Here is a 23,190-nt window from a genome sequence, read left to right as displayed (position 1 = left end):
AATGACTCATTATCATATGGAGGTACGACCTCATATTTTTGGATCAGCACTCGACTTATGTTCATCTAGAGTAGTTGGCGATGACTGTTGTAATAAACTAGAAGTAATACAGACACTGTTTCGATCAGAGAAGAGGTGTCTTTATGGATACCAATGTGGGACTGCCACCAATATCCGCTCTCATGAGAGAATATATTAGAACATGGTGTCACTCTTTCCGCCGTCGCTCAGCTCGGATAGCAATATATTTACACAGGAATAGAAAAAATCTGTAGCATCTCCGAATCACCACCGACTGCGACCAAATCGCCGCTAGAGTCGACTGAGTTCACACAGAATATCGACGGTTCCTCGAGTCTCTCAATTTCCATACGGTCCTTCATTACATCCGGCATCAGCCAACCACTCGTGTCTGGAAAGAAAAATTCGGTTCACAACTACGAAGATTCCGACGCGCGAGGGACAGAGGTCGATGATGAGAGATCTGATATCGGCTCCGCTGATATCAGACATTGTATGACGCTAGGGGGGCGGGGGCATTGAGCTCCGGAACGCCTACCGGAATTCTCGGTTCTCTTCAGTTCTCGGTAGGACGCGAGATCGGCCGTGGTCTCGGATGGACTCATGAGTTTGCTCGCGTTCCACCACAGAGCGGTTCCGTCGTAGCACACGATCATGAGATGGGAAGTAGACAATGCGTGGAAACGTAACTCGGGAATGAGAACGGTATGGCAGTTGTAGAACGCGGACGGATTAGGTTGATCTTCTTGGCGGAGATCCAAAACGCAAATCGAGCCCGCTTCCGTACCACCGAATACCAAATGGGGCTGATATGGGTGCTGCAGTATGCATGTGATGCCGACCGGGTCGTCTTGACGCATCCCGGGCGAGTCACAGTGAGCATGCTCGAACTTCTTTGGTATTCTTGAGGTCGAAAATTTTGACGCGACCCGCGAGGTTTCCCACACTAACTTCATTCTGACCGAGGTAGGCTACGCAGGTGAGGGAGCCGGCTCCCGACTCGATCGACTGGGCGGGTTTGTCTTTGGGATCTTTGAGTATGAATCTCTTGATGTAACCATCCTCTCCGACCGTAACAACTTCCGCGCCTTCGGTCCCTTGTCTCACGGCGAGACCTGAATAGGGCATCGCGCATTCGATCGCCGCTGGCCATCGTCGGGTTTCTTTGATGGACTAGAAACGAAAACATAGATTTTTCCCTCTTTGGAGGAGGAGTTTTCCCTCCCCCCCACGAGTGAGTTTCAAGCGATTTGACTGGAGTTCTGGATGAGGCGAGCAGTTGCGCGTACCGATACAGAGCATTCAAGACCAGCTCGCTGGCGGATGTAGCAACGATGAGGTTTTCGGGATCGATGAACTGAAAAGAGAATCTCGCTGTGAGATTATTATCCTGGGAGGATCTCTCTCCCTCGTTTCTCGTCCTCGAAGGCTGGTGTCGGTGACAGCAGTGGAATCGTTATGGGGACAGGGAGAATACTGGGTTTGAAAGTTCGCGCTGTCGCCATTACTCCCCTCCAGACTCCAGACCACGTTCGAAGACTTAAACGACGGAGGCGGAAGTAAACAACCCACGTCGCTGCCGCCAGCCAGAGCCGTCAAAATATAGGTAGTGTCGATGTTTTTTCTACCTGTCAAAATAGTGAAGAACCGTACGTCTCTCTGCTGAGGTAGAACAACGGTTGATCACACAATGATACCGAACGAAGATTCGGTGAGCACCGGTGCCGATGCCCTGTTTCAACAGCATTCGATCGCCGAGATCGTGGAGATACGCCAGAGGATTCTCCAGGACATCACGAAGAAGAATCACGAGGTCCGAGAGTTGGTCGGAGAAAGGTATCGAGATCTAATCGATGCCGCCGACACGATACAGAACATGAAACGAGTCGTGGATGAACTACCGGCGAAGCTCCAACAGCTGCCGCTCAGCTGCGGTGAATTCAATCCGTGTCCTCTGGAGGTTCCGAGCAGAGATGCTCAAGTTTTCACCAATTTCGCTCAAACGAAGCTGATTCTGGACATATGTGCCAAATTGGGAGCTCTGATCGAAGCCCGCGAGATGATTTCTTCCGCTGCACTAATTGCCCTCGCTCAGGTGGCTCTACGTGATAACAACCTTCCCGCTGAGGTTCTTTCGTCCACGCAGAAGTCGTTGAAGAACTCGACACGACTCCTGAACAAAGCGTGCCTCGCCGCCGTGGCCGATCCGGTTTGTGATAAGGATGCGCTCGCCGAGACTCTCTGCACCCTCTCGATCTTGGAAGGGAGGAAACCCGAGCGTCTCGTAGAAACATTCTTCCAGGAACGACGAGCGCGCCTGGATGAGATTCTCGACAGTCAGATGATGTTGACCAAAGACAAATTCAGCGCAATAGCACAATATCTCATCAAAACTCTGAGTCTTTCCGAGTGCCTATCCTCGGACCGTCCGTACTTTCTCGAGTATTTCGAAAGACACCGAATCAGCACCGAAGGCATTGTATCTCTCGTCGAGGACCCTCTTTCGCTGTCGACACACTTCCTGGCACAGTACCTCAGCGAGTTCCGCTGTATACTTCCGAAAAGCCTTTACGAGGCTAAACTCACGAGTCTGACGCGGGAGAAAACGAAATCTTTCATCGAGGACATACGCCAGAGCTGCCGCCAGAAACTGGCGCTCGAGCTGCAATGTTTCTCCGATTGCAGAGCAATAGCGAAAACCTATGATCATCTCGTCAAGTCGATCGAAGAAATCCAACTCTCGACCGTTTGTATCAACGGAACTCCGAACGTTTACGAGCTGTTCTTCCGTGACGCAATCGTGCGACGCATAGCTGAGATCTTCGAGGACATTATCAGTAAGGCCACCGAGCAGATGCTCGTCTCGGTTCACGCGAGTTTCGCCGAGGCTTCTCGCATCAAATCGTCAAACGTTCCAACTCTATGCAGGAATCTCGATGCAGCAGTCAAATCAGCTTTGGATCAGCTTGCGGAGTTCGCTCCCTACGGCGAAGTCACTTCGGACGAATACCGCTCCCTCGCGGAGTTGACGAGCACGGCGACCGAGCAGAAGCTCACTCAGGTCCGCGCGTTTGTTTCGCAATGCGTCGAGAGCGGAGTTCGCTGTTGTTACTTCCTGTCGTTGTTATCGCATCTTTCAGCTAGTTTAACCGCCTGCACGAATCTGCAAAAAGTCTTCGGCAGTACGTGGACCCAACGGAGGGATTTCCTCATGGAGAGTCGGGATCTTGCGGCGTCCACAGCGATGAATGTGTTGGTCGACGAAGCCATGGGAACGTTCCGAAAAGCTTTCGAGGAAACGCCGGTGAACCGCATCCTCCTGGAAATGTCATCCGTCAAGGCTCGCATCGAGATGAGCGAAGAGGGTGAGAGCGGGCTACAGTCAACGTCCATACACGTGCCCCAGCATTGCCTGTTCCCATTGAGTCAACTTCTGTTCTCGATTTCGGTCTACATCAGGGACAGAATGGAATGCGCGGTTTCGGTCAAGGTCGTCGCACAAATCAATCTGACCATAGCCAAAGCCGTAGAAGACACATACCAAAAAGTCCTAGACTCTCGAGCTTGTCTCCCGCAAACGGCGCAACAAGAACTAGCTGTGCAGCTGTTGTTCGACATGGAATACTTGGAGAAACTTCTGTCCAGCAGCCTCGACGACGATTTTCGCAGCCAATGCATCGCGTTGATAGACCCGGTTGATTATCACATGGCGCGACCTCATCTCGATGAGGGCGTCATCGGACTGGTTGCTCAGACGGCGATGTTGTACGGCCTTCTTTGCCCCCGGTGCACGCCAGGCAAGCCACGGAAACAGACGAGTCAAGACCACAATGTCGTTCCTTTAGCCGAACAGACTATCCAACGCTTCAGTTCGCTCCCGGTCGGCGTTCCCTCGCTCCGCAGATAGACATATCCTATCTATATTCTAATATAATAAAACATTTCAGTCACGACCACCCGACTTTCGAATTCATGACTCCGGGTATCGATCGGATACCTAGAATGAACCTGTCTGATGGATTTACCCCCATATCCTCCATCGCGACGTTGACTTGATCAGGTCAGGGGAGCGTGCCCCCCTATCGCATCGGACCCTAGCTTTCCCTCGTCGGGGAAGAGAACTCATGGGCAAGGAGGGAATTCATCGACCAGGAGCTTGCGGAATGATATACATACCACTTGCAGAGGAACGGTGAGCGATGCGGTGAAACTTAATAGGGTCTCACCTCCATGGCGGCAACATCGCCCTTCATATTGGCTTGAGCAATGACGTGGGTCTCGCATTGTTCGTCGGTTTCTTGGTCCCGTGAGATGCTCCAGAGCTGGATGACACTGTCCTGTAAAATGGAGCTCTCGACTATTCGCATCCGAGCAGCATTTCGAATCAGTCTAATCTCTCATGTGACACGGGGATGTCTGATGCAATTCGTCACGAACGATTAGCCGTGCGGTCGATCTAGATAGATATCCGATACTGATGATTCAATTCATGCCCGGAGTTCACCGACGCATCACTCAACGATCCGCTTCCGTGGGAGAGATTCCTCTAAAGACTTGATCCCATCAATCATGAAATCTCCGATCATGATTCTCAAAATATGACCATCATGGAGAGAGGTCGATGACGAACCAAAACACCGGAAGGAGCTTCGATATACCTACATGTCACTCGCGCCCTGATCCGAAAACTATTGAGCTCATATGACTTCGGGTCTCGATGGATATCTGCGTACCTGACAGTGCCGGGCGAATACGAGACTTCAGACTGGGAAAGCCAGTCGCATTCGATGGGAATCCCAGCGATATGTGTAGCTCCGACACCAGTTGCTCATACAGTAGGGGGGACCGGGTCGGGAAAGGGAGGGCGGGATTACGCGCCGGTCCGGCGCGGAAAAACGCAAATAGCTCCGAGTGAGAATGTGGAGTTGTGCTCTAGATTCTCAAAACGTCGCGGAGCTACTATTTACTCACGTCATCGTCCCAAGAAGCCACGGCCAGGATCGTTTCGCGCTGGGCTGCTGTCACCTCCTTGATGGGCATGAAGCGCAGCTTGGCGATTTTTTTGCCAATTATTTTAGACGCTCCCAGAGAGCTCACGACTGAGCTCTTGGACTCCCAGGGCACGAACCCCTCAAGGTTCCCAGCTGGAGCAGTCCGAACCTCAATCCATGCGTCGTCAACCTCGTTTGCATAAACTCCTCTCTGGAGACCGCCATCTCCGACACACGGTACGACCACAACAATTCTCCTCGCTCAAATATTGTTCGGCGCCAGTAAAGAGAGAGAGCAACCAGAGCACTGAGAGGGCAGCGGTCGGATCCGTGCGCCGTCTCCTCCGACGTCACAAAGACTCAGCGGCGGTGTCCCCCTGGCGTCTTCTATGCTGAGTGAAATTTTCCACGAGCCTCGAGCTATGCGGGGGGATGGACCGCATGTGAGCATCTTATTCCGAACTTTCTGTCACAGGCGATCGCAGACGAATCTATCCCGGATGCTGATGACGTTGATCCCAGCTTAGAACTCCTGGCACCCCCGGAGAATTTTTGAAGGATGCGCTGTCTTCTTCCGGAGGCTGCGGGACCAGAAAAGGGAGATTTCGCAGACCCGTCTCGGATTATCGCGTCAAGGCACCGATGATGTTGCGTTCTCCTACACTCACACCGACGGTGTGGTATTTCAATGATAGCTCTTGTTCTCCTCCGCTTGGAGGAGGACTCCAGCCCCCTTCTCCTGACGAGTTTATCTTCAACCCGGAGATCTAGCAGATCAAATCCAATGCTCCATATCGTTTATTGAACCGCCCAGGAGCTACCTGTGCGTATGAGAAATTTTCCGCCTCTTTGACCCCTACAAGCAATCCTCAACCCTCATTCCAAAATTGTCAACTGTGCGGAATACGGAGAATAGGGGGAAAAAAATACCGGGGGTTCGCAGAAATCGTGAGGGAGAGTATTTCTGGAAATAAGATAACCAGGGCTCTTCAAATCGAGCCGAGATAATCAAGAGACTTTTCTCACATCGCTTTCCGGGAACCTCCTCCGGTATATAACCTTCGTTCAAGGCTCCCTATGCGGCTTACGGGAATTATTGCCCTTGGGAGATAGTCGAAACCGGGCCGATCGAGAAGGGTAGATGGTTACTACCTCTTCACTGTTCTGGCAATTCGCATTCCTCTGACTACTGCTCGTCTCTTATGCAATCGCAAAACGAAGAGAAACGAATCGATCGCGATAACGGAAACAGCGGCAGCAGCAGCGATCCCTGAACACTGGCAGTTCCGTTGATTAAGGATTTGCAGAACGTCGAGAACCAGCTGGTCTTCTGCTAGTGATATTATAATCGAAGGGAGACACTGAAGGAGAGCCCTGCGAAGTTCCGTGCGTGACGTTTTCCCCTGTGCTCCGTCCTGTCCTCCAAGTTTGATTTGTGCGTGTCGTGGGGGAAATGGCTCGGTCTGCGCTCCGACGTCTCATGGCGGAGTACAAGCAACTCACGCTGAATCCTCCCGAAGGAATTATCGCAGGTAGGTCCGCTCAGTGGCCCGAGAGCAGTCGGGATCTCATCCCCCTTCTTTTTTGTCGCGCCATGCATCCACTCACACTCCGGCTCTGTATCGACGTGGTGCCTGCTTTGGGAATGTCGCAAGAAGCGGTTTTGATCTTAATTTTTAGAAGATTCGAACACTTCCTTGTTTAGCCAGGTGTCATTCTAGCTGCCGAAAGTTCTCGACGATAATCAGCCAACTATTCATGCGAGGGAGAGGGGTAATTCCTCCAATGCCTGGAAGAATCATCCCGGGTAGTCTGGGTACCATAGACATGGCTGTCGATATTTTTCCGTTGAGTAATACATTCACATGACGACGAGGAGGATGTGAACCACACTCGCAGCAGCCGCTCTCTGGGAGCGAACGACTCTCCGTTGTTTAGAGAAAAAAGCCGCTCCACACGACAGACGAAAGTACGGCTCGCTGTTCGCTTCTGAAAGCGACAAAATCCGTGAAGCGACCGGATTGTCGGCGATGAGCTGATGAAGTTGTTGTGACATCCTGGAGAGTGCACGCCTGCGCGCCCTTGGGCCCCGAAAACATCGTTCCGATCGGTTTCGCATTCACCGGCACGAAGTTTCAGAGGCTCGAAAATGTTCGAATTCCCCAAGGACTGGGACGATGACGAACGGATGGCATTTTTGTTCCGCGATCTGAAACCCCGTCACATCAACCCTCTGGGTCACGATGAGAAATTGGATTTCTGGAAACGTCTCATCTTGAAGTTCACGAAGCAGCGGAACAAAGCCATATTTTCAATGCAGAGCCTGATGGAAGACTTTACGAGGAAGAACTCGCAGCCGGTTTGTCTCTGGCCGGTTTTAGAATCCCTGAAGAAGGATGGCTTGATCAGGCCTACGAGAGCGCCTGGCTGGGGTGAATGGATATCGAGTTGGTTCGTGTCTCCCTCGCCTGAGCAGGGAACCGTATTCGTGAACGCGAGAGTTTTCGATAAGACTCTGAAGGAAGTCCGCGACGCTTTGCGCGGCAACAGATATTCGGGCACCCATATCCCGTACCAAGATATGTGGAACTCTTGTCGAAGAACATGTGACGACAACGAAGCGCTTTTCAAGCTTGTCCTGGAGTCCATGGCCGATTTAACCGTCAAGGACGATTTGGTGGTTTTCGCTGCTGATTCGGACCTCATAAAACTGATGACAGACCATGACAAAGCGCTGCTCTCGATAAGCGATGCGGTAAATAAAATCAGCGAGAAAATTGAGCAACACATTCAGCAAATCAAGGATTTGAAGGCCTTGGCCTTGAAGCACAAACATGAAGGGAACCAAAAGTCGGCGATGGCAGCTTTGCGTCGGAAACGACGCACCGAAGAACGCCTCGAGAAACAGTACGCCGTTCTCGACCAACTCTATCAGATGCACAGCGATCTGGAGAGTCAGAAAGACATGGCGAAGATACTCGACGGCTTCAAGCTGGCTACTTCGGCTCTGAAGTCGGCCAATAGCGACATTGATAAGGTGAGGAGATCTATCGATCCATCCATATATCTCTCCTTCAGCCGCGAAGGTCGGACGACCTCGTCGGGATGCATCTTGTGCTAATAAAGCATTACGATTTCCAGGCTCATAACATTGTGGATGAATTACAAGATGCCGCAGCGGAACATCGAGATATCGAGGAAAGCATCTCGAGTGCCTTGACTCCTGAAGCACAACAGTCAGAACTCGAAGAAGAGCTCCAGCGGCTGCTTGAGGAATCGGAACCGATTCCAGAGTTGCCATCGGTTCCTTCGGTGGAGCCCGGATCGAGCAAAACCAAAAAGGACTTCGTCGGGGATACAGAGCCCCAACAGAAGAAGAGGGTGCCGTTAGGCTACTTCGACTGAGATGGACCTGTCTTGTTGGGTCGAAACTATTGGCATATTTTTTTTATCCTGTCAAAACATGAGTTTGGTACAACAAGTGCTGCTCGACGTGATTCCCGAGCCGTATCATTGTCGAGAGCACGAGCGCGAAGACACTGACGGTCTCGATCCTCTAGAAGACGAAATATGAGAGCAAATGTAATCTCTTGTGCATACCGCCGCATCAAATAAATGTCTGGATCTCATTCATTGTTGAATAAGTTAGGAGAGTTCGTGCATCAGTAGTCCTAGTCGGGAAGTCTCAATAGTCGGGGCGGAGTCAAAGTATGTAAGTGCTTGGTGTTCTGATCAACCCACGCTGTCGCTTTCAGGTCCGATCAATGAGGAGAATTTCTTCGAATGGGAAGCGATGATCACCGGACCAGAGGGCACATGCTTCGAAGGAGGCGTGTTTTCCGCCAAACTGACGTTCCCGCCAGACTATCCTCTTGCTCCTCCGAAAATGCAATTCACTTGCGAAATGTATCACCCGAATATTTATCCGGATGGACGGGTCTGCATATCTATTCTGCACGCCCCGGGTATGAGCTCTTGTCCAAGTCACTCCGTCTAAGCTTTCCCCAGTCGCAACGAGCTTTCAAATTCGTCATCAATTGTTGAGAAATTAACCATATGCTGACTCCACGATATTCTCGATTCCAGGTGAGGACCCCATGGGCTACGAATGCTCCTCGGAGCGTTGGAGTCCCGTTCAGTCCGTGGAGAAAATCCTTCTTTCCGTTATTTCAATGTTGGCGGAACCAAACGTAGAGTCTGGAGCGAACGTTGATGCTGCGAAGATGTGGCGCGAGGATCGAGATCAGTTCAACCGAATCGCCGATCACCTTGTCCGAAAATCACTCGGTCTACCGGATACGTTCTCCAAGGTCTAGGAGCTCCTCGCAGTTCGAACGGAGTTCCCTACCCGGGATTTCACTCCGTCCCTGCCAAATTCGAGGACAAGGATGACAATGAACGATTCGGAACAGCGTGGCACGACCTGGACACCTCAATGGGGGAGAAACGGGGCGAGCTCCAGGCAGCAAGGAACTCGACGAGGGATGTCACGGCTGTGAGGAACCATAAGCCATGTTGAGGACGTTTTTGTACAGAATCGCAGCCGTTATACTGATCGAATGTATATTTTCACAACAGCACGAGAGAATGATCAGTGGGAGTCGATAAAAAACCCCGAAATCATCCTGAGAAGGAGAACGGAATTTATTTTTACTTGCTTTGCTTTCATTTAAATAAATTCTATCACCTATCGCGATGGGAGTATCACAGCAGTTCATTCGGTATGTCAGCTGTCGCTTCGGGCGTGCCCTGAGCGAACACCCTGTAAAGCTCTCCAAGTGCATGCTGTCCGAGCGTAGGGCAGATGTCGCGCCGTCAGTTGGGGACAGTTTCCGCAACGAAATTTTCAAACCCCAGCTCCGGGTCCTCACTCGGTCCATCTCCGAACGGCGAAATATGGTCCAGATCCGCGCAAGTGACGGCGTCTACGAAACATGAAAATAGTCTCCGATTCTGACTACGGTCCGATATCTCCGCCGAGACGACCAGTAGGAATCTGACCAGACGCAGCCTCCGCAAGATATCTGCGGAATACTCCTAGGACAAGTGACAAAGCGTGCTCGATTTGGACGACGAGTGTCTGCGAGTCTCGGTCAGTCTTTGGGGTAGAGAGCTCGGAGCCAGGGTTGCGGAACGTAATTGCGGCCATTGAATTCACTGAAGTAGCTGATTGTGGCGGGATGTACTATTTGGTGAAAGGCCGCGTTATCCAGCGACAGGCGAACATGATGCCGAATGAGAAGATATTGCGGAACATATATCATTTGTGGCTCCGGAAGATCCCTGATGTCGACAAGCACGGCGTAGTGCGGCTCGGCTCTGATGTGGTCCGCCACCACCTGTCAACGAGCAGACGCCATAGTCAGTGACTCCTCCGAAGCTTTCGTAATCGGCGAGAAATCATGCATCGAGAAAGCTCATCGTTCCCGTTTCGATCACTCCCCATGGGGAGGTACTCAGATACTCACTTCATCTGAATCGTATAAAGCTTTGAACCAGTGCTCGGGTGCCTTGGCCGTCAGATCCCATCCGACGATGACCCCCCTATAACCTTGGATTTGATGCTGCACCATGTTCCCCACCCGGAATTTCACTCCGTTCCTGCGAAATTCGAGGACCACGACGATAATGAACGATAAACGCAGGGGTAATCCATCTTCGGAACTTCCGTAGAGCCTGAGCTTCCGTAGATCCGGAAGCTCCTAAATACTACTCATTCCTGTAGCGACTATCTGGAGAAGTGCTTGAGCGGGAAAGACCTGTTATTGCGAGGTTTGTGAGACTGCCCGTAATGGCCCTCTGGGTAGCGCAGTTTCATTACTTCTGCTGCGGGACACTCTCCCATTGGATCGAACGTTTCCGGATAGAGGGCCCCGGGAGATCCGTCGATCAGTCCCAACTTGATGCGTTGCAGATACAGCCGACGCCACAACTCGAGTGAGATCAAGGTAGAGCAATGGTCGGAGAATATGCGACCGGGGAAGCGGCTGTAATCGAGAATTGTCGGATCACGGATCATCACGGAACAGCGCCGATAGGGCGGGAGAATACATAGATGAGCTGAGCGAAACTTCCAAAGTCATTCGGAACCTACTCTTCGGGACTCGAGCTCGGATCCATGGCTCGCGCAATCTCGTAAGAAACGAACACTTGCAAGGGCATGATCAACAAGACGAAGACAAGGTGCCAGACCTCTGCACGGATTCTCCGGCTGAACAAGCCCCAGATGCCTCCGTGATGCTGGACCCAGTCCGGCATCATGTTGTTCCTCTTACCGTCGATCAGCTCCGGCTATTCACCGAACCCGCGAATCAACTCACGGACTCCTTCATCACCTGGAAGGCAGAAAGGAGCGGTCGAATATTCGTTTTGAGAGGCCTCCTGTAATTCTACATGCTTGCGGATGTCTATTCTCCAGGAGCTTCTTGTCCTCGGGCATCAAGTGAGTGGAGCTCTCAACAAGCCGCGAAACTTCCCATTCCCGCGAAAAACAATTTCGAACCGGGCGAAATCATCACAGCGGGACGTTTCGGTTCAGATGGAGCGAGTGACGATTATTATTCGAACAAGCCATCTCTAGAAGGCTCGGTTAGCGACTTAATGGGAACGAGCGAAGCACAACTAAACACAATATATGCAAGCACAGTTGTCTGGCCGGAGACCTTTTTTGTGGTATCCGCTCCGCCGCCGCAAGATGCATGACGAAACAGGCAGGCTTTGAGCTGTCAGTGAACGATCGATACGGTCAAGGGCGGTTCTACGGCAACCATTTTGTCCACCCGGCAGACCGCGCTCGAACTACTGCACAACGATTTCATAATACATCACCGAATGGAGTCGGTTCGAGCATGCCTCCCGGAGCAAATAAGCTCAGGGGATGCCTCGAAGCTCAGACTGTAGTGGCGGATTTTCGAAGAACTCATCGTGAGAGAGCTTATCGAAAATGTAGATGACGATACGACATCGTCCACAGGTCGAGTTGCGAATTTTCGGTACTTCAGAATTTGACAGCCTCGATTCAACATGACGACGACGGATCTCAATCATTTCCATCGCGATGCTTACGATCCTCTACTGTACTCGGTCACTCTGTGTCCTCTTCCAGATCCCTTTGCGTTTACTCGAAATCGCGAGACAGCTCGAGTGATCATCACAGGGGGGGGGCGAAAAAAGTCGAACCTCAAAGCTGGATTCCCCAACACGCGCAACTTACCTGGAATCTCCCGGTCGGAGGGTCCTTGTCAAAGCTGAGCATAGTTCGAGGTTGGACAGGGTGAAGCCAGGGATCGTCGCTACAGCCAACGTTCGAACTGTGGGTAAGGATCCGAGGCTCTGGCGCGTGAGTGCGTCAGCAAAAGCGATTGCATGAGAGGGGGAGCGCTCCGCGAGTGGAGCGTATCGGCTAGGAGAGTGACTCCGGACTGTCACCGCGACGGTCGCCTGCGAGTCTTGTCCCGATTCCCCTTTAGGGTGACGAAGATTTCCGGATCGTCCGGGAGCAGAGCGAGGAGACCTCGACGGGTACGCTCCCGAGGAACAGTGGGGGAATCGGGCGCGAGGAGTCGCGACTAAGAGGTATAACTCCCTCAGTCAGATGGTCTGATCTATAGCAGACAAGTTGGTCCCGCTGACGATGATCTCTGCTCGGGAGCAGAGGACTGCGATGAGGGGACTCGCTCTAGGGACAGACGAGTCGAGCGCATGAGGCACACCTACATTTGTTCCAAGGACCTGTCGGGGGAGAGCATTCAGAATCGAGCATTCTAGCTGACGTTTCTAATTCCCTTCACGAGCTCCATGAACCATAGCTGCCTACACCCTTCTCTTGTTTGGTGGCTTCTCAGAGGGGGAGCGACAATAAAGAAATGGAAGGGCTTGAAATTATACCAGTTCCAATTCAAAAAAGGATTACGAACATTATGCAATGGAGCTCTTGATAGCCTTCAGAACTCCCCGAAACCAGAGCCAAGAGAATGATGCAGATTTCAGAGATACACAGTGATCGCGAGATAAAAGGGACCGACGGAAACCTCGTTCCTTCATCACACTGTTCCATTCCACCACATATCCGGATATACATATGTATATGTATATATGTATATGTATATGTACATATGTATTTACATCGACAAAACGAATCATGAGGCACTGAATCAGCGTCCGGCCTCGGGAACAGGCCGGAACAGTCGGGTCATTCCGAGGCAGCGCACATCGCATGTCGTAATGCGGGGGTTTTACGTGACTCTCCTTCCGCTGAGGTCGAATGCGAGGTAGCGAAGGAGGGAATCATCCGCGGTCTCCACCTGTGCCCACAAGAGTCAAGAGGCCGCAGAAGAAACTCAAAACGGGGCAGTCGGAGTAGCAAAGTTCGATATCGGTCGGTGAATCCCACACGAGTAGCGTGCATAGGCTCGAGAACAGGGATTCGATTTTATGCTGGGAGAGCTCATCTACTGATCTCGTTGCTTCCTCCTGCCGTGCCTCCGGAGTCCAGGGGGTTGCAGAGCGTCCGGAATATCGGATGACCCCCTGACTTTCCATTAGCCAGAAGTTCAGCAGGAGAGGCGTGAGATGAGCGAAGGAATCGAACTCTTTCCATCCTCGACATCGAGCCATTTACGACATCATCGTTCTCGATTTTTTCCTTGCCCGTTCCAAGTGATAGTGTCCTAACGAAAACTCCCCTGAATAGTCTGAGGGGTGATCTTCGTCGCGCCATGGGGTTGAAAGGGAGGAAACATCAGGCAGACCGGCGCGCCTTCGGCAGTTGGCCTTTCTCTGGCTCTTCTCTTGTGTCGACATGGTCGGTGTTGATGAGCGGTGGAGGGTACTCCGAAGTCGCGGAATGGCGACCAGCGAAGAATGAGTTTATCTGGTCTACAATTAACCATTTGTGCACGAACGGACCCGTCTTTGTAGATTGCATGAGCATTTCGGAGATAATCACCTCTTTGATGAGCTCCTCTGAACGAGCGAGTGGGAAGATGCGGGGACTGGGGTCGAGCAGTAATGCGAATTCACCACTGTTGGGCATTAGCTTCCGACATCCGCCGAATTCCTCTACAGATTCCGGAAGACAAGAAAGCGCAGAGGATTTGATAAGACGTCAGAATTTTGCTCGCGTTCGGATCTCGTCTCGATACAGCATGTGATGGCATGGATAACATGTCAGGGAGCCGTTCCGCCTGGCGGGTCTTCGACCCTGGGGTGTCCCTGAGGGGAAGAGGAAGATTCATTGCTGAACATTTTCAGGATCGTCGTTCGGGAGAGCATGGGGCCAAAAAAAGAATCAATCATCCTATCTCGGCACATTCCTTCTTCTCCCCGCCGGGTCCGGCATCAACTCGGAGCATGTCTTGCTCGTCCCGGCGATAAGTTCGCGATTCCTGCGATAAGTATCGATCCACGCCCGAGTAATATCTCCAAGACTCTGCGACCAGTTGGGCGTTGAGCGTGATGATCTCAGTGCTCCTCACCATATCCTCTCCAGTCGGATCGGAAGACCCTCGGTCGCTCTCAACGTCCCTCGCCGTCGAACGCGGCATCGTTCTTGTTGCAGGCACCGGGGGGTTTCAGAACTCGCACTCCGATCGAGATTGGCGAGAGCAGCGTTTCGGAATGACCTGCGCGCCATTCGCAAGCTCTGTTCATTGCGCGTTCGATGTTAGTGACGGGGGACGGATTCCCTCCGGTTGAACTTGCTTTTCGGGTTTCGGACCAGATCGAGATCACGTAGGAGGGAGAAGGTCTTGGCAAATTCTTGGAGTGCGTGACTGTAGGCGAGTTAATCCTTGAGTTTCGCCACTCGGCTATGAGGCTTTTTTTGTGTTGAGAAACAGCCTGTACGGCGTGATACAGGCATGATCCCGTGTGGTCCATGGGATTCAAGCAGCATACAGCTTGATTGTTCGAGATTCAGCGAGATCCGACTGAAGTCCGAGGAGACCCTAGTGGAACCCGAATCTTGGATCGAGGACTAGTTGGAGGAACGGCCCGATCACGCTTCAGCTGCCAGCAGAGATCATTGGCGTCATTGTCTTCACTCTCCCGCGTCGGCGGACTTCCTTTTCGTAGGACTTTACCCCGCGTTCTTCTTGTGCGCGTCCACCCGCGGGGAAACATACGTACAATTTTACGCCATCTTAACCACCCGTAGAGCCGTAAAAAAGTACGCCGGATATCCGAATGAGCGTACAAGCCATATTTCACGTCTATCTGTCTCCCCCGACGGTATGTTGATTCCTACGAAATCCCAAACACTTGCCAAAAGCATCGGACTTTCTCCATGAACCAGTCGCTCCACGCAAGGTAATACCCTCTTGAAACTTCTTGCCTAGCTTGCTCGAAATGTTTTCAACGCTGATACTCGCCGGAGTCGGTTGACAATGCAATTTGAATCCGGTATCGGTGGTCCCCATGCTCTGCAGTTAGCGTTGGAATCTACCGCCCGCAGAGCCACCTGGTGGTTTCGCTCAAAGTTCTTGTTCTTGCTTTGCAGCAGCCCCCGACGGAGAAGTTCCCGAGACTCACCTCACCAGTCAACTCACCAAATTACGCTGATCCCGACTAAGCGGCCTTTTGATTTGGTCGAGGCTGATTGGAGTGGACCTTCGGGGTCCGCGACCACGACTTGTAGCATGGCGAAGACGAGTCGAAGCAGCAGCGAGGATCGAAATGAAGAAGACTACACAGAAATCGGCCTCAGTGAGTAGCCAATCAGTCAGAATTCCCGAACGATGCGGAAGCATCTCAATTATTTCTCGTACGGATGACGGATGAGCTATCGCCGTCACAGAGCTCCTGGGAGATAGCGGCGAGGGAATTCGAAGTCGGAGTATTTGCACATCCGAGCGCATCTGTGAAGTCGGAGGTTCGAGAAATCGGGTTCTGTGACATGTGATCCCGGAAGCTGCTGTCGAGAAAAGCCAAGTCAATTGGAGAGGTTTTGAACGTCATTTCGATGACTCGCAGCAGAACGGGAATACCCGCTCCGAGCCCGCTCGCGGAATTGCCCCGCGACTTGTCTCGAGCCGAGAACTATCTTATATATTGCGAATTAGCCGAGAATTTCCCGAATCACTTCTGTAGTCAGCAGGGTGATAAATTCTTTGTGAAATTCCAGTGCCGGTCTGTTCGCACCTGAATAAGGCTCTGTCTGTGCCCCATCTAAGGAAAGCAGCGAATGGAGGGGAGCTCGCCGATATGACGAAATGTAAAGATTGTGACAAAGAGGAGAACGACCGGGAGAAGGAAGTCGAAGAAGAGAAACCCAATGGCGCCGATCTACCCGAAGACATACAGAACACCATGCAGGCAATCTGGGTCTGCCTACAGTGTGCGAACCGGGGTTGCTCAAGGTAGTGTAGGCTATACATACTCGATCCGAAGGACCTGCGTTGGAATCTACCGACGAGGAACATTGCCGCACAAAACGGTGTCGCTCAAATAAGGAATAATTCACCCCCAGATATACGCCCCATCGCCATGCAGAGCGACATCAGAATAAGCCTCGATCCGATTCCCACGACGTCGCGGTCAACATTGCCTCGTGGCAAGTGTGGTGCTACCGTTGCAACGACTACATAAACCCGGCTCAAACGAAATCGCTCGCACAGGCAATCCAGATGCTGCAAAATCTGCAAGCGAAACCTGACAAGTCTAAGAGCGTGAAGGCCTTCCAGCAAGCGCCGACCCAACGTAGGTTGAAGATCATACCCTGGGTTCAACCGATAGCAGAAATAAGGGTGTTCCGCTAGTAACGCGAGATTTCCCATGTTTGCAGAGGCCAACGCTGCAGACGGCCAGCCGAACACCCTCGCTTCGGACCCCGGGACATCGGCATCGGAGAAAACGGTTCCCGATGTGATCGGCGGTGTCAGAATTAGAGTACTCGAAACGCAACTAGATAATCTGAGGAAGCCGAAGGGCTTGTCCAACTTAGGCAACACGTGTTTTTTCAATTCGGTGATGCAGAACCTCGCGCAAACGCACTTGCTGACCGACGCATGCCTCGCCGCCGTCAAGGATGATAAACAGTGGACGGTACAGCCGCTGGGGAAGGCTTCTGTCATAAGAGTGAGTCGATCAGCCACTTCTCTTCTCGATGACCTTTGATTCATGTTTCGGAGTTTCGTCTCAAACCTCGACTCTTCCAGGACATGAAGACTCTCGAGTTGGCATTGGGGGAGCCGGGCGAGCTCACTCTGGCTCTAGCGGAATTTTTTAAAGAATTCTTATATGGATCGAAGGAGGTTTTCTCACCCGGTAGTTTGTTCCACGAAGTTTGTGTCAAGTCCCCTCAATTCAGGGGCTACCAGCAGCAAGACAGCCAAGAGCTGTTGCGACACTTGTTCGAAGGAGTTTTCAACGAGGAAAGCAAACGCATGAAGTCGGCGATTCTCGCCAAGTTTGGATTGAAGAAGAGCGTCGCACCCGAGGTTAGTCCTGAGAGGAATTCCCGACCACTTCTGCTGCCATCCGCTCGATACATGGTGCTGGCTCTCCTCCATCGATAATCCACTGGTTTTTCACCCCCCAGAGTGTGAAGCCGCACATCAAGCAGCAGATCGATTCGTACAAGAAGCAGACGCATCACACTTTCCTAGAGACAGTGTTCGGAGGTCTCCTGATAAATACAATTTTGTGTCTTCAATGCCGGAAGTCTTCTCAGAACTTCGAGCCTTTTGTGGATCTATCCCTGCCGATCGTTGCGCCAAAGAAGAAGATCGTTCCTCAACGGAAACCCGATCCGATGATGGACGAACTAGAGGAAATGTACAGTGGAACTAGGAAAGATGGTCCGTCGAAGCATCAGTTGAAAAGCGCTAAAAGACAAAAAAAGAAGGTGAGGACTCGATCAGCTCAATGTGTATGCTCGAGAAGAGTGACGAGTTGACGAGCTCATACCGAAGGATTAGCGACTTCAATCGAGAGAATTATGTAATTCCAGCAACAACGGAACCGTCGCGATGCGGCTCGCAAGAACTCGCTCTCGTCCGAGGTGTCGCCTTCCTCGAAAGAGGGGAGTCCTTCGCACTCGAACTCTCCGGACGACGATCACAGGGACAACGGTGACAGAAGCTCATCCGAGAAGAGTGCCAGCGATGCAGAAGGCGAAGGAGAACCGAACGCGGCGAAGGCTAGCGCGGACGATGAGCCAGAGGTTAAAGAAGTCGATTCCATCCTGGCGAAGGTCGGTGAGATCGGAATCAATCAGCGGCGACGATCAAGTAACGAAAATCAATCAGAGAGTGAGTTTCCCCACGGTCCGGATAACGAATGTCCAGGGATCTTGAGCAAGTATGATGATCGATTTGAAGCCTTCCGGAGATCTGCTACAACTCTCGTGCCCTTACAGTCGACAGCGGCGTCGGATCCATTTGCCCGGACGACGAAGAAGACGAGCTGATACAGAAGCACAAGGATGTTTGGAAGGAGCTTTCCTTGTCGACTCTAGGCGACCGATCTCATTGCACGAGCTCAGAAGCTCTGGGTCCTGCGGATCACTCGGTGGTGTCCTGTCTGGCTGCGTTCACAGATCTCGAGGTTCTGTCCGGCAAAAACAAGTTCGGCTGTGACCATTGCACTGAAGAACATGGCAAGCCGGGAAAGAATGGCAAGAAAGAGCGAGTTTACACAAATGCTCAAATGCAGGTCTTAGTGCTGATCCCTCCCGCGGTACTGACGCTTCATCTCAAACGATTCATTCAGGTAAGGGAGCGCTCCGTCGCACCTTAATTATTCGAACATAACTCTCATGATTATCGACCATACTACCAGCAAATGGTGACGTTCGTCGCGGCCGGAAAGAATCCGCGATATCCCGCGGAGTTCTGTGCCGTCTCTCCATAGAAGTTCTATCGAACCTGGGACAATGCGCGAAACCTCGGCTGAGCGGCTGCGACGGACGCTAATCTCCAGTAGTCGAGAGTGATCCCGGTACCCTTCTGCATGGGACAGCTGGAACAAGGATAAAATTATCTTCATGTATCATGACCTAATCGAACGCATCCTAATTTCTCTCCAGTACGGCTTCCGACTGAGTAAAAACAGCGTCCAAGTGTCGTTCCCAAAAGTACTTGACCTCGCGCCGTACTGCAGCAAAGCTTGCATCAATCTTCCGTCGATGAAGCCTGGCCAAACCAAAATCCTCTACAGGTGAGCGGAATCAATCACCCAGGTGAAGGATGCTGGCCTACGAACATCGATCGAATTCGAATTTTAGTTTGAATCGCTACAGTAGGCCGTATAGTGACTGCCTCCATCAGGGAACTTCTGGGAGAAACCATGCCCGAAGATTTAGTATAAGGAGGCTACATATCTTCATAGAGAGGGGAGAAGACATGCATGCGAAAAAAAAATCATCATCGTAGATAGCTTATGAAAAATTTAAATGTCAATATAACGTTTTCTTTGACTGCTTTCCTCAGTTTGTACGGTATCGTGAAGCACGATGGCGGACTCCATGGTGGTCACTACGTCGCCTACGTCAAAGTAAGACCCAACACGAAAGCAGGAGAGAAGTTCCTCCAGCCGCTGCCTCTGAAGATGGGACTCGATGACCTGATCCGTGAAATGCATCGGAGATGCGAGAACCAGGACGCCGCCTCCGAATCAGCCAGTCAGAGCACCTCTCAAGGCTACGCCAGTGACGAGGCGAGCGATGGGGCAGCAACGGCAGATTCGGTGATCGATGACGAGGAGGAAGTCGCGATCCCAGATGGACGGTGGTATCACATAAGCGACTCAAGCGTCCGCATTGTTCCGGAGTCGGCCGTTCTCAATGCGGAGGCGTACCTTCTATTCTACGAAAGACTCACCTAGGCTTATACGAACGGAACCAATGAATAATTCACAACATTATCCTGATTGAAAATCGATGCTGTGCTTCTCCGGCGGGCCGCTGTCTGCGGAGTTTGCGACCGGCCGAATGAGACTGTTGCGTGAAGTTTGATAAATATATTCCAACCAAATTTAATAGTTGTTCAACGAATCGATTTGGTTTTTCATTGTGAATACTCGCTCTCGAGTGATCAGCTTTCTCATCAGCTTCCGACGATTAATTCACCGGGACCAAGCAATTGAGCAGACAACGAGATCAATTTCTCACCCGGGTAAGAGATTCTTCGAATGCGCTCTCCTCATCGCGGGCTCGCGGGTTATTCGGGTGGGTTTCGATGAAGAAAGCAAACTATTGCCATGTTTGGAAGGAGGCCGAAAGGATTCGGGACCACAACGACTTCGATTCAAGGCACCGGGGTCGTCTCGAGTTCCGCCCTCTCGTCCGGAGTCGAGCCACGTACTCCAGCCGTCAAAGCTCATTGAGGCTCGAGCAGCCGAAGCAGCCATCGACAAGTCGGCGAATTGCCGTGCTGTTTGCCTCTACACTCCGTCTAGGTCACACGCATGGCCCGGCTCGTGGACGTCATGCAGAGAAGGAGCGGGAAGGCGAGCGGGTGAACTGGCGAAATGATGGCACGAGACGAGAATGAAGCTGCTTGCACGGTGCCCCAGTGGTAGTAAAGCTGTCGTACGACTCCACCATTCAGGATGTGTACGAACGAGCGTGCGTGCGCGCCCTTCCTCACGCAACGATACGCCTCTACCAGCTGAATTGATGATCACATGTTCAGAGAACCACAAAGCCTCGGAGCGAAGCCAACGCAATTCCACCAACGTCTTTGTTTTTGTTTTCTACGAAGTTGCACTCGCTGTCTCGATCCCGGACTCTCTAGACTCTAGACAGATGAAAAAATCCATGTATATCCTGGAAGGAGTCTTGTGTTCACTTTCTTCTCCGTTCGTCGCGAGCGGTCCATCTACGGTCGAGCCCGAGGCTCCGTGAGGAGGAGCGATGTTCGGAGTCAACGTCCACTCAAACGTCCTTGAGAAGGCTTACTCATCGCAACCCCGGCATCGCGGACCGTCGTTTTCCGAGTCGCATTTGCTTTTGACGAGGAAACGCTCCAACCCGAAAGCTGACTATTGCGATATACACACTCTATCCTCTACCTCATTTACCTTCGGCACCTTTCGGCCTGATTTCAGGATCCGGAGGTGCCAAGCATGCCGTTCTGGGCTCTGACTCCGCGGCAAAGTCTCCGAAAAACACCGTATGCGGCGAGGCGCATCCGGATTGTCATTCTTGGAGGGAGAGAGAGAGAGAGAAAATCACTCACTAAGGCACAGAATACTAAGCATAAGCCTGGAGCGTATTGTTCGTCGAATGAATATCATGGTTTTCGACCAAGTCCCGCAAGAGGGGGCGGTAAGTAATTCCGCGCTAGCATATATGGACTCGGGGACCGGGCAGCGTCAGTTCAGCTCCCCGAAGGAGACATGAGACTCCACATATTCGACGACTTCCGAGACGTTTCCGCGTCGAGAACCTTGAATCCGAGATTGACCCTTCCACTCAACGGCTCATCATAGAGCCTGGAATGCACGGCTTGAGCTCCATTCTGCCTTTGGGATTGAATCAGTCCATCGATATGACTGACGGTGTTCGGGAGGAAGCAGTGAATGGAATTCACTATGACGACTTTGGAACAGGAACTACCCGAAAGCTGAATGCCGCGATGCCTGCTGCACGACTGAGTTCGCTCGCCGCAGTCGGTCTTCGACTACAATGGCAGCCAGCTGGTGGCAGTGTTTTCGAAAGCTGGTGACTTTTGTTGAACGGTGTGGGGGCAGAAAATAGTCTTCCTGTAGTGATTATTTCATTCGCCGAAGTCCACGACGACGCCGATGACTAAGATGGTGGTAGTAGCGATGATGACGACGACGACGACGATGATAATGCCAGCAACACTGCCAGGTCTGTCTTGTCGTAATGGGCGAGGTAGGTATTCGCAAATTGCTGCTCTATCGTTTGTCAAGTCTGTCTTCTAAGTCGTCGTAGGGCCTTTGACCTCAGCTCTGACAGTACCACCGTCGTCGTCTAGAGACCGCTCGCCGGCTCGCCATAGCTGACGCCTGCCTGACCGTTAGTAAGATACAGTTGGTCGCTCGACAGACACTTCACCATTGTTGAATGGAAACATCGATAAGCAATCTAAACTGCGATTCGGTCTATTCATTTAGCGGATTCGGACTCGCTGAATGCACTTGAACGTTTTCTCTTGCAAATTTTCAAATTAGCAGCGACAAAAAAACAAGGCCCGCTCGATAACAAGGGAGGGGTACGCTCCAAGATAAGAACCACCGAGATAGGAATGGCTTGCCCGCTTGTCTGAGTTTCCATTACGAGATTTTTCCCGGTAGAATACCACGGTTTCATTAAAAGAAACTTCTAAGGACGCTCTTCACCAGATCACCGCTCCTCGACGCTGAATGAGATGAGTCATGTCACGAGATATCCGGTACGATTGAAAAAAAAGTTATTTCGGGGCTTCCCTCCCAAATTTTGGGTTCCGGCGGACGAACTCATCGGATCTGTGGCTCGGAGCATGAATAGCGAATACTACGAAAGGCGGATGTTTTCTCACCGTTTCAAATAGTTCACTTTGTGTCATCCGAAGAAAGTACTAGTTTACGATCGAACAATGAGGCTTCTTTAGCATCTCAGATAGATCTGGTATCTTATGTAAGCGTTTCCCCCGGGGCGAAGTGCCTGGTTACGCGCTCGCTCACTCGGTCCGCTCCGACAATGTTCCAGTACAGCGACCCGTACACGGAGGCGAACGACGACGGACTGTGCATCCCCTCCAACCGTTCGGAAGAAGCGAAGATTTCCTTCCTTCGACTCCCCATCCGGACGACACGCCGACTAGTTAGCTGATCGGGTCGCCGAGGAGGATGATTGCATAAATGCGACGCTCTGCTTGCGACGCTCTCCGTTGATATAACAAGTTCTCAGCGAAAAGATTATCCAATCGGAATGAACCGAGCCGTCGCGAGACCTTACGAGGTCGCTATAAACTATAAGCTTATCCAACCGGTCGTTTCTGAGAAGTTAGATGCCATCCACCGACCGATATACGCTGGGGAGGATCTCACAACGACGATGAAACTTACCTGTTATGGGTTATGACGTAAGAGATAACTATCCCGCTTCTTGGAATGAAAAAACCAACTTTCTCGGTTGCCGATCATGTAAGTGATAAGTTGGTTTCCTGGCTAAGATGGTATCCTAGTGTCGTCGATATTGTTGGGGACAGACTCCTCGACTCGAATGGAT

The 23,190-nt window shown here is 51.7% G+C and overlaps 5 protein-coding genes and 1 non-coding gene across 6 annotated transcripts; 4 read left to right on the top strand and 2 right to left on the bottom strand.

Annotated features, from left to right (window-relative positions):
- Positions 1-131: 131 nt before the first annotated feature.
- On the bottom strand, positions 132-5,463 carry LOC100899572 (nucleoporin Nup43). Its single transcript, XR_003777125.1, has 6 exons — positions 5,427-5,463; positions 4,993-5,165; positions 4,248-4,358; positions 1,307-1,378; positions 560-1,194; positions 132-412 (listed from the first exon to the last, which is right to left on the bottom strand). It is a non-coding gene; the product is annotated as a nucleoporin Nup43 (transcript).
- Positions 1,712-3,928, top strand: Cog1 (conserved oligomeric Golgi complex subunit 1). The gene has a single exon (XM_003746023.1). The coding sequence runs from the start codon at positions 1,712-1,714 to the stop codon at positions 3,926-3,928; it is 2,217 nt and encodes a 738-aa protein (XP_003746071.1).
- Positions 5,464-6,421: 958 nt separating the features above from the next.
- Ubc7 (ubiquitin conjugating enzyme 7) lies at positions 6,422-9,653 on the top strand. Its single transcript, XM_018640543.1, has 3 exons — positions 6,422-6,544; positions 8,768-8,977; positions 9,099-9,653. Exons 1-3 carry the CDS (start codon positions 6,466-6,468, stop codon positions 9,326-9,328), a joined length of 519 nt encoding a protein of 172 aa, XP_018496059.1. The 5' UTR covers positions 6,422-6,465; the 3' UTR covers positions 9,329-9,653.
- LOC100905983 (charged multivesicular body protein 7) lies at positions 6,956-8,519 on the top strand. Its single transcript, XM_003746022.2, has 2 exons — positions 6,956-8,049; positions 8,154-8,519. Exons 1-2 carry the CDS (start codon positions 7,162-7,164, stop codon positions 8,415-8,417), a joined length of 1,152 nt encoding a protein of 383 aa, XP_003746070.1. The 5' UTR covers positions 6,956-7,161; the 3' UTR covers positions 8,418-8,519.
- Positions 9,654-9,782: 129 nt separating the features above from the next.
- Positions 9,783-12,600, bottom strand: LOC100905690 (uncharacterized). The gene is made up of 5 exons (XM_029112245.1): positions 12,226-12,600; positions 11,107-11,347; positions 10,772-10,999; positions 10,481-10,634; positions 9,783-10,351 (listed from the first exon to the last, which is right to left on the bottom strand). The coding sequence occupies exons 2-5, from the start codon at positions 11,271-11,273 to the stop codon at positions 10,106-10,108; spliced, it is 795 nt and encodes a 264-aa protein (XP_028968078.1). The 5' UTR covers positions 11,274-11,347; positions 12,226-12,600; the 3' UTR covers positions 9,783-10,105.
- A 2,912-nt stretch (positions 12,601-15,512) lies between these two features.
- On the top strand, positions 15,513-19,887 carry Usp16-45 (ubiquitin specific protease 16/45). Its single transcript, XM_029112230.1, has 10 exons — positions 15,513-15,716; positions 16,135-16,369; positions 16,480-16,709; positions 16,756-17,087; positions 17,168-17,449; positions 17,551-17,856; positions 17,962-18,262; positions 18,370-18,722; positions 19,039-19,169; positions 19,442-19,887. The coding sequence occupies exons 1-10, from the start codon at positions 15,650-15,652 to the stop codon at positions 19,833-19,835; spliced, it is 2,631 nt and encodes an 876-aa protein (XP_028968063.1). The 5' UTR covers positions 15,513-15,649; the 3' UTR covers positions 19,836-19,887.
- Positions 19,888-23,190: the final 3,303 nt, after the last annotated feature.

This window comes from Galendromus occidentalis, unplaced genomic scaffold, assembly GCF_000255335.2.
Source record: "Galendromus occidentalis unplaced genomic scaffold, Mocc_1.1 scf7180000077487, whole genome shotgun sequence".
Classification (NCBI taxonomy): Eukaryota; Metazoa; Arthropoda; class Arachnida; order Mesostigmata; family Phytoseiidae; genus Galendromus; species Galendromus occidentalis.
Note: the sequence above shows the minus strand (reverse complement) of the source record. Positions and strands in the feature narration are given on the sequence as shown.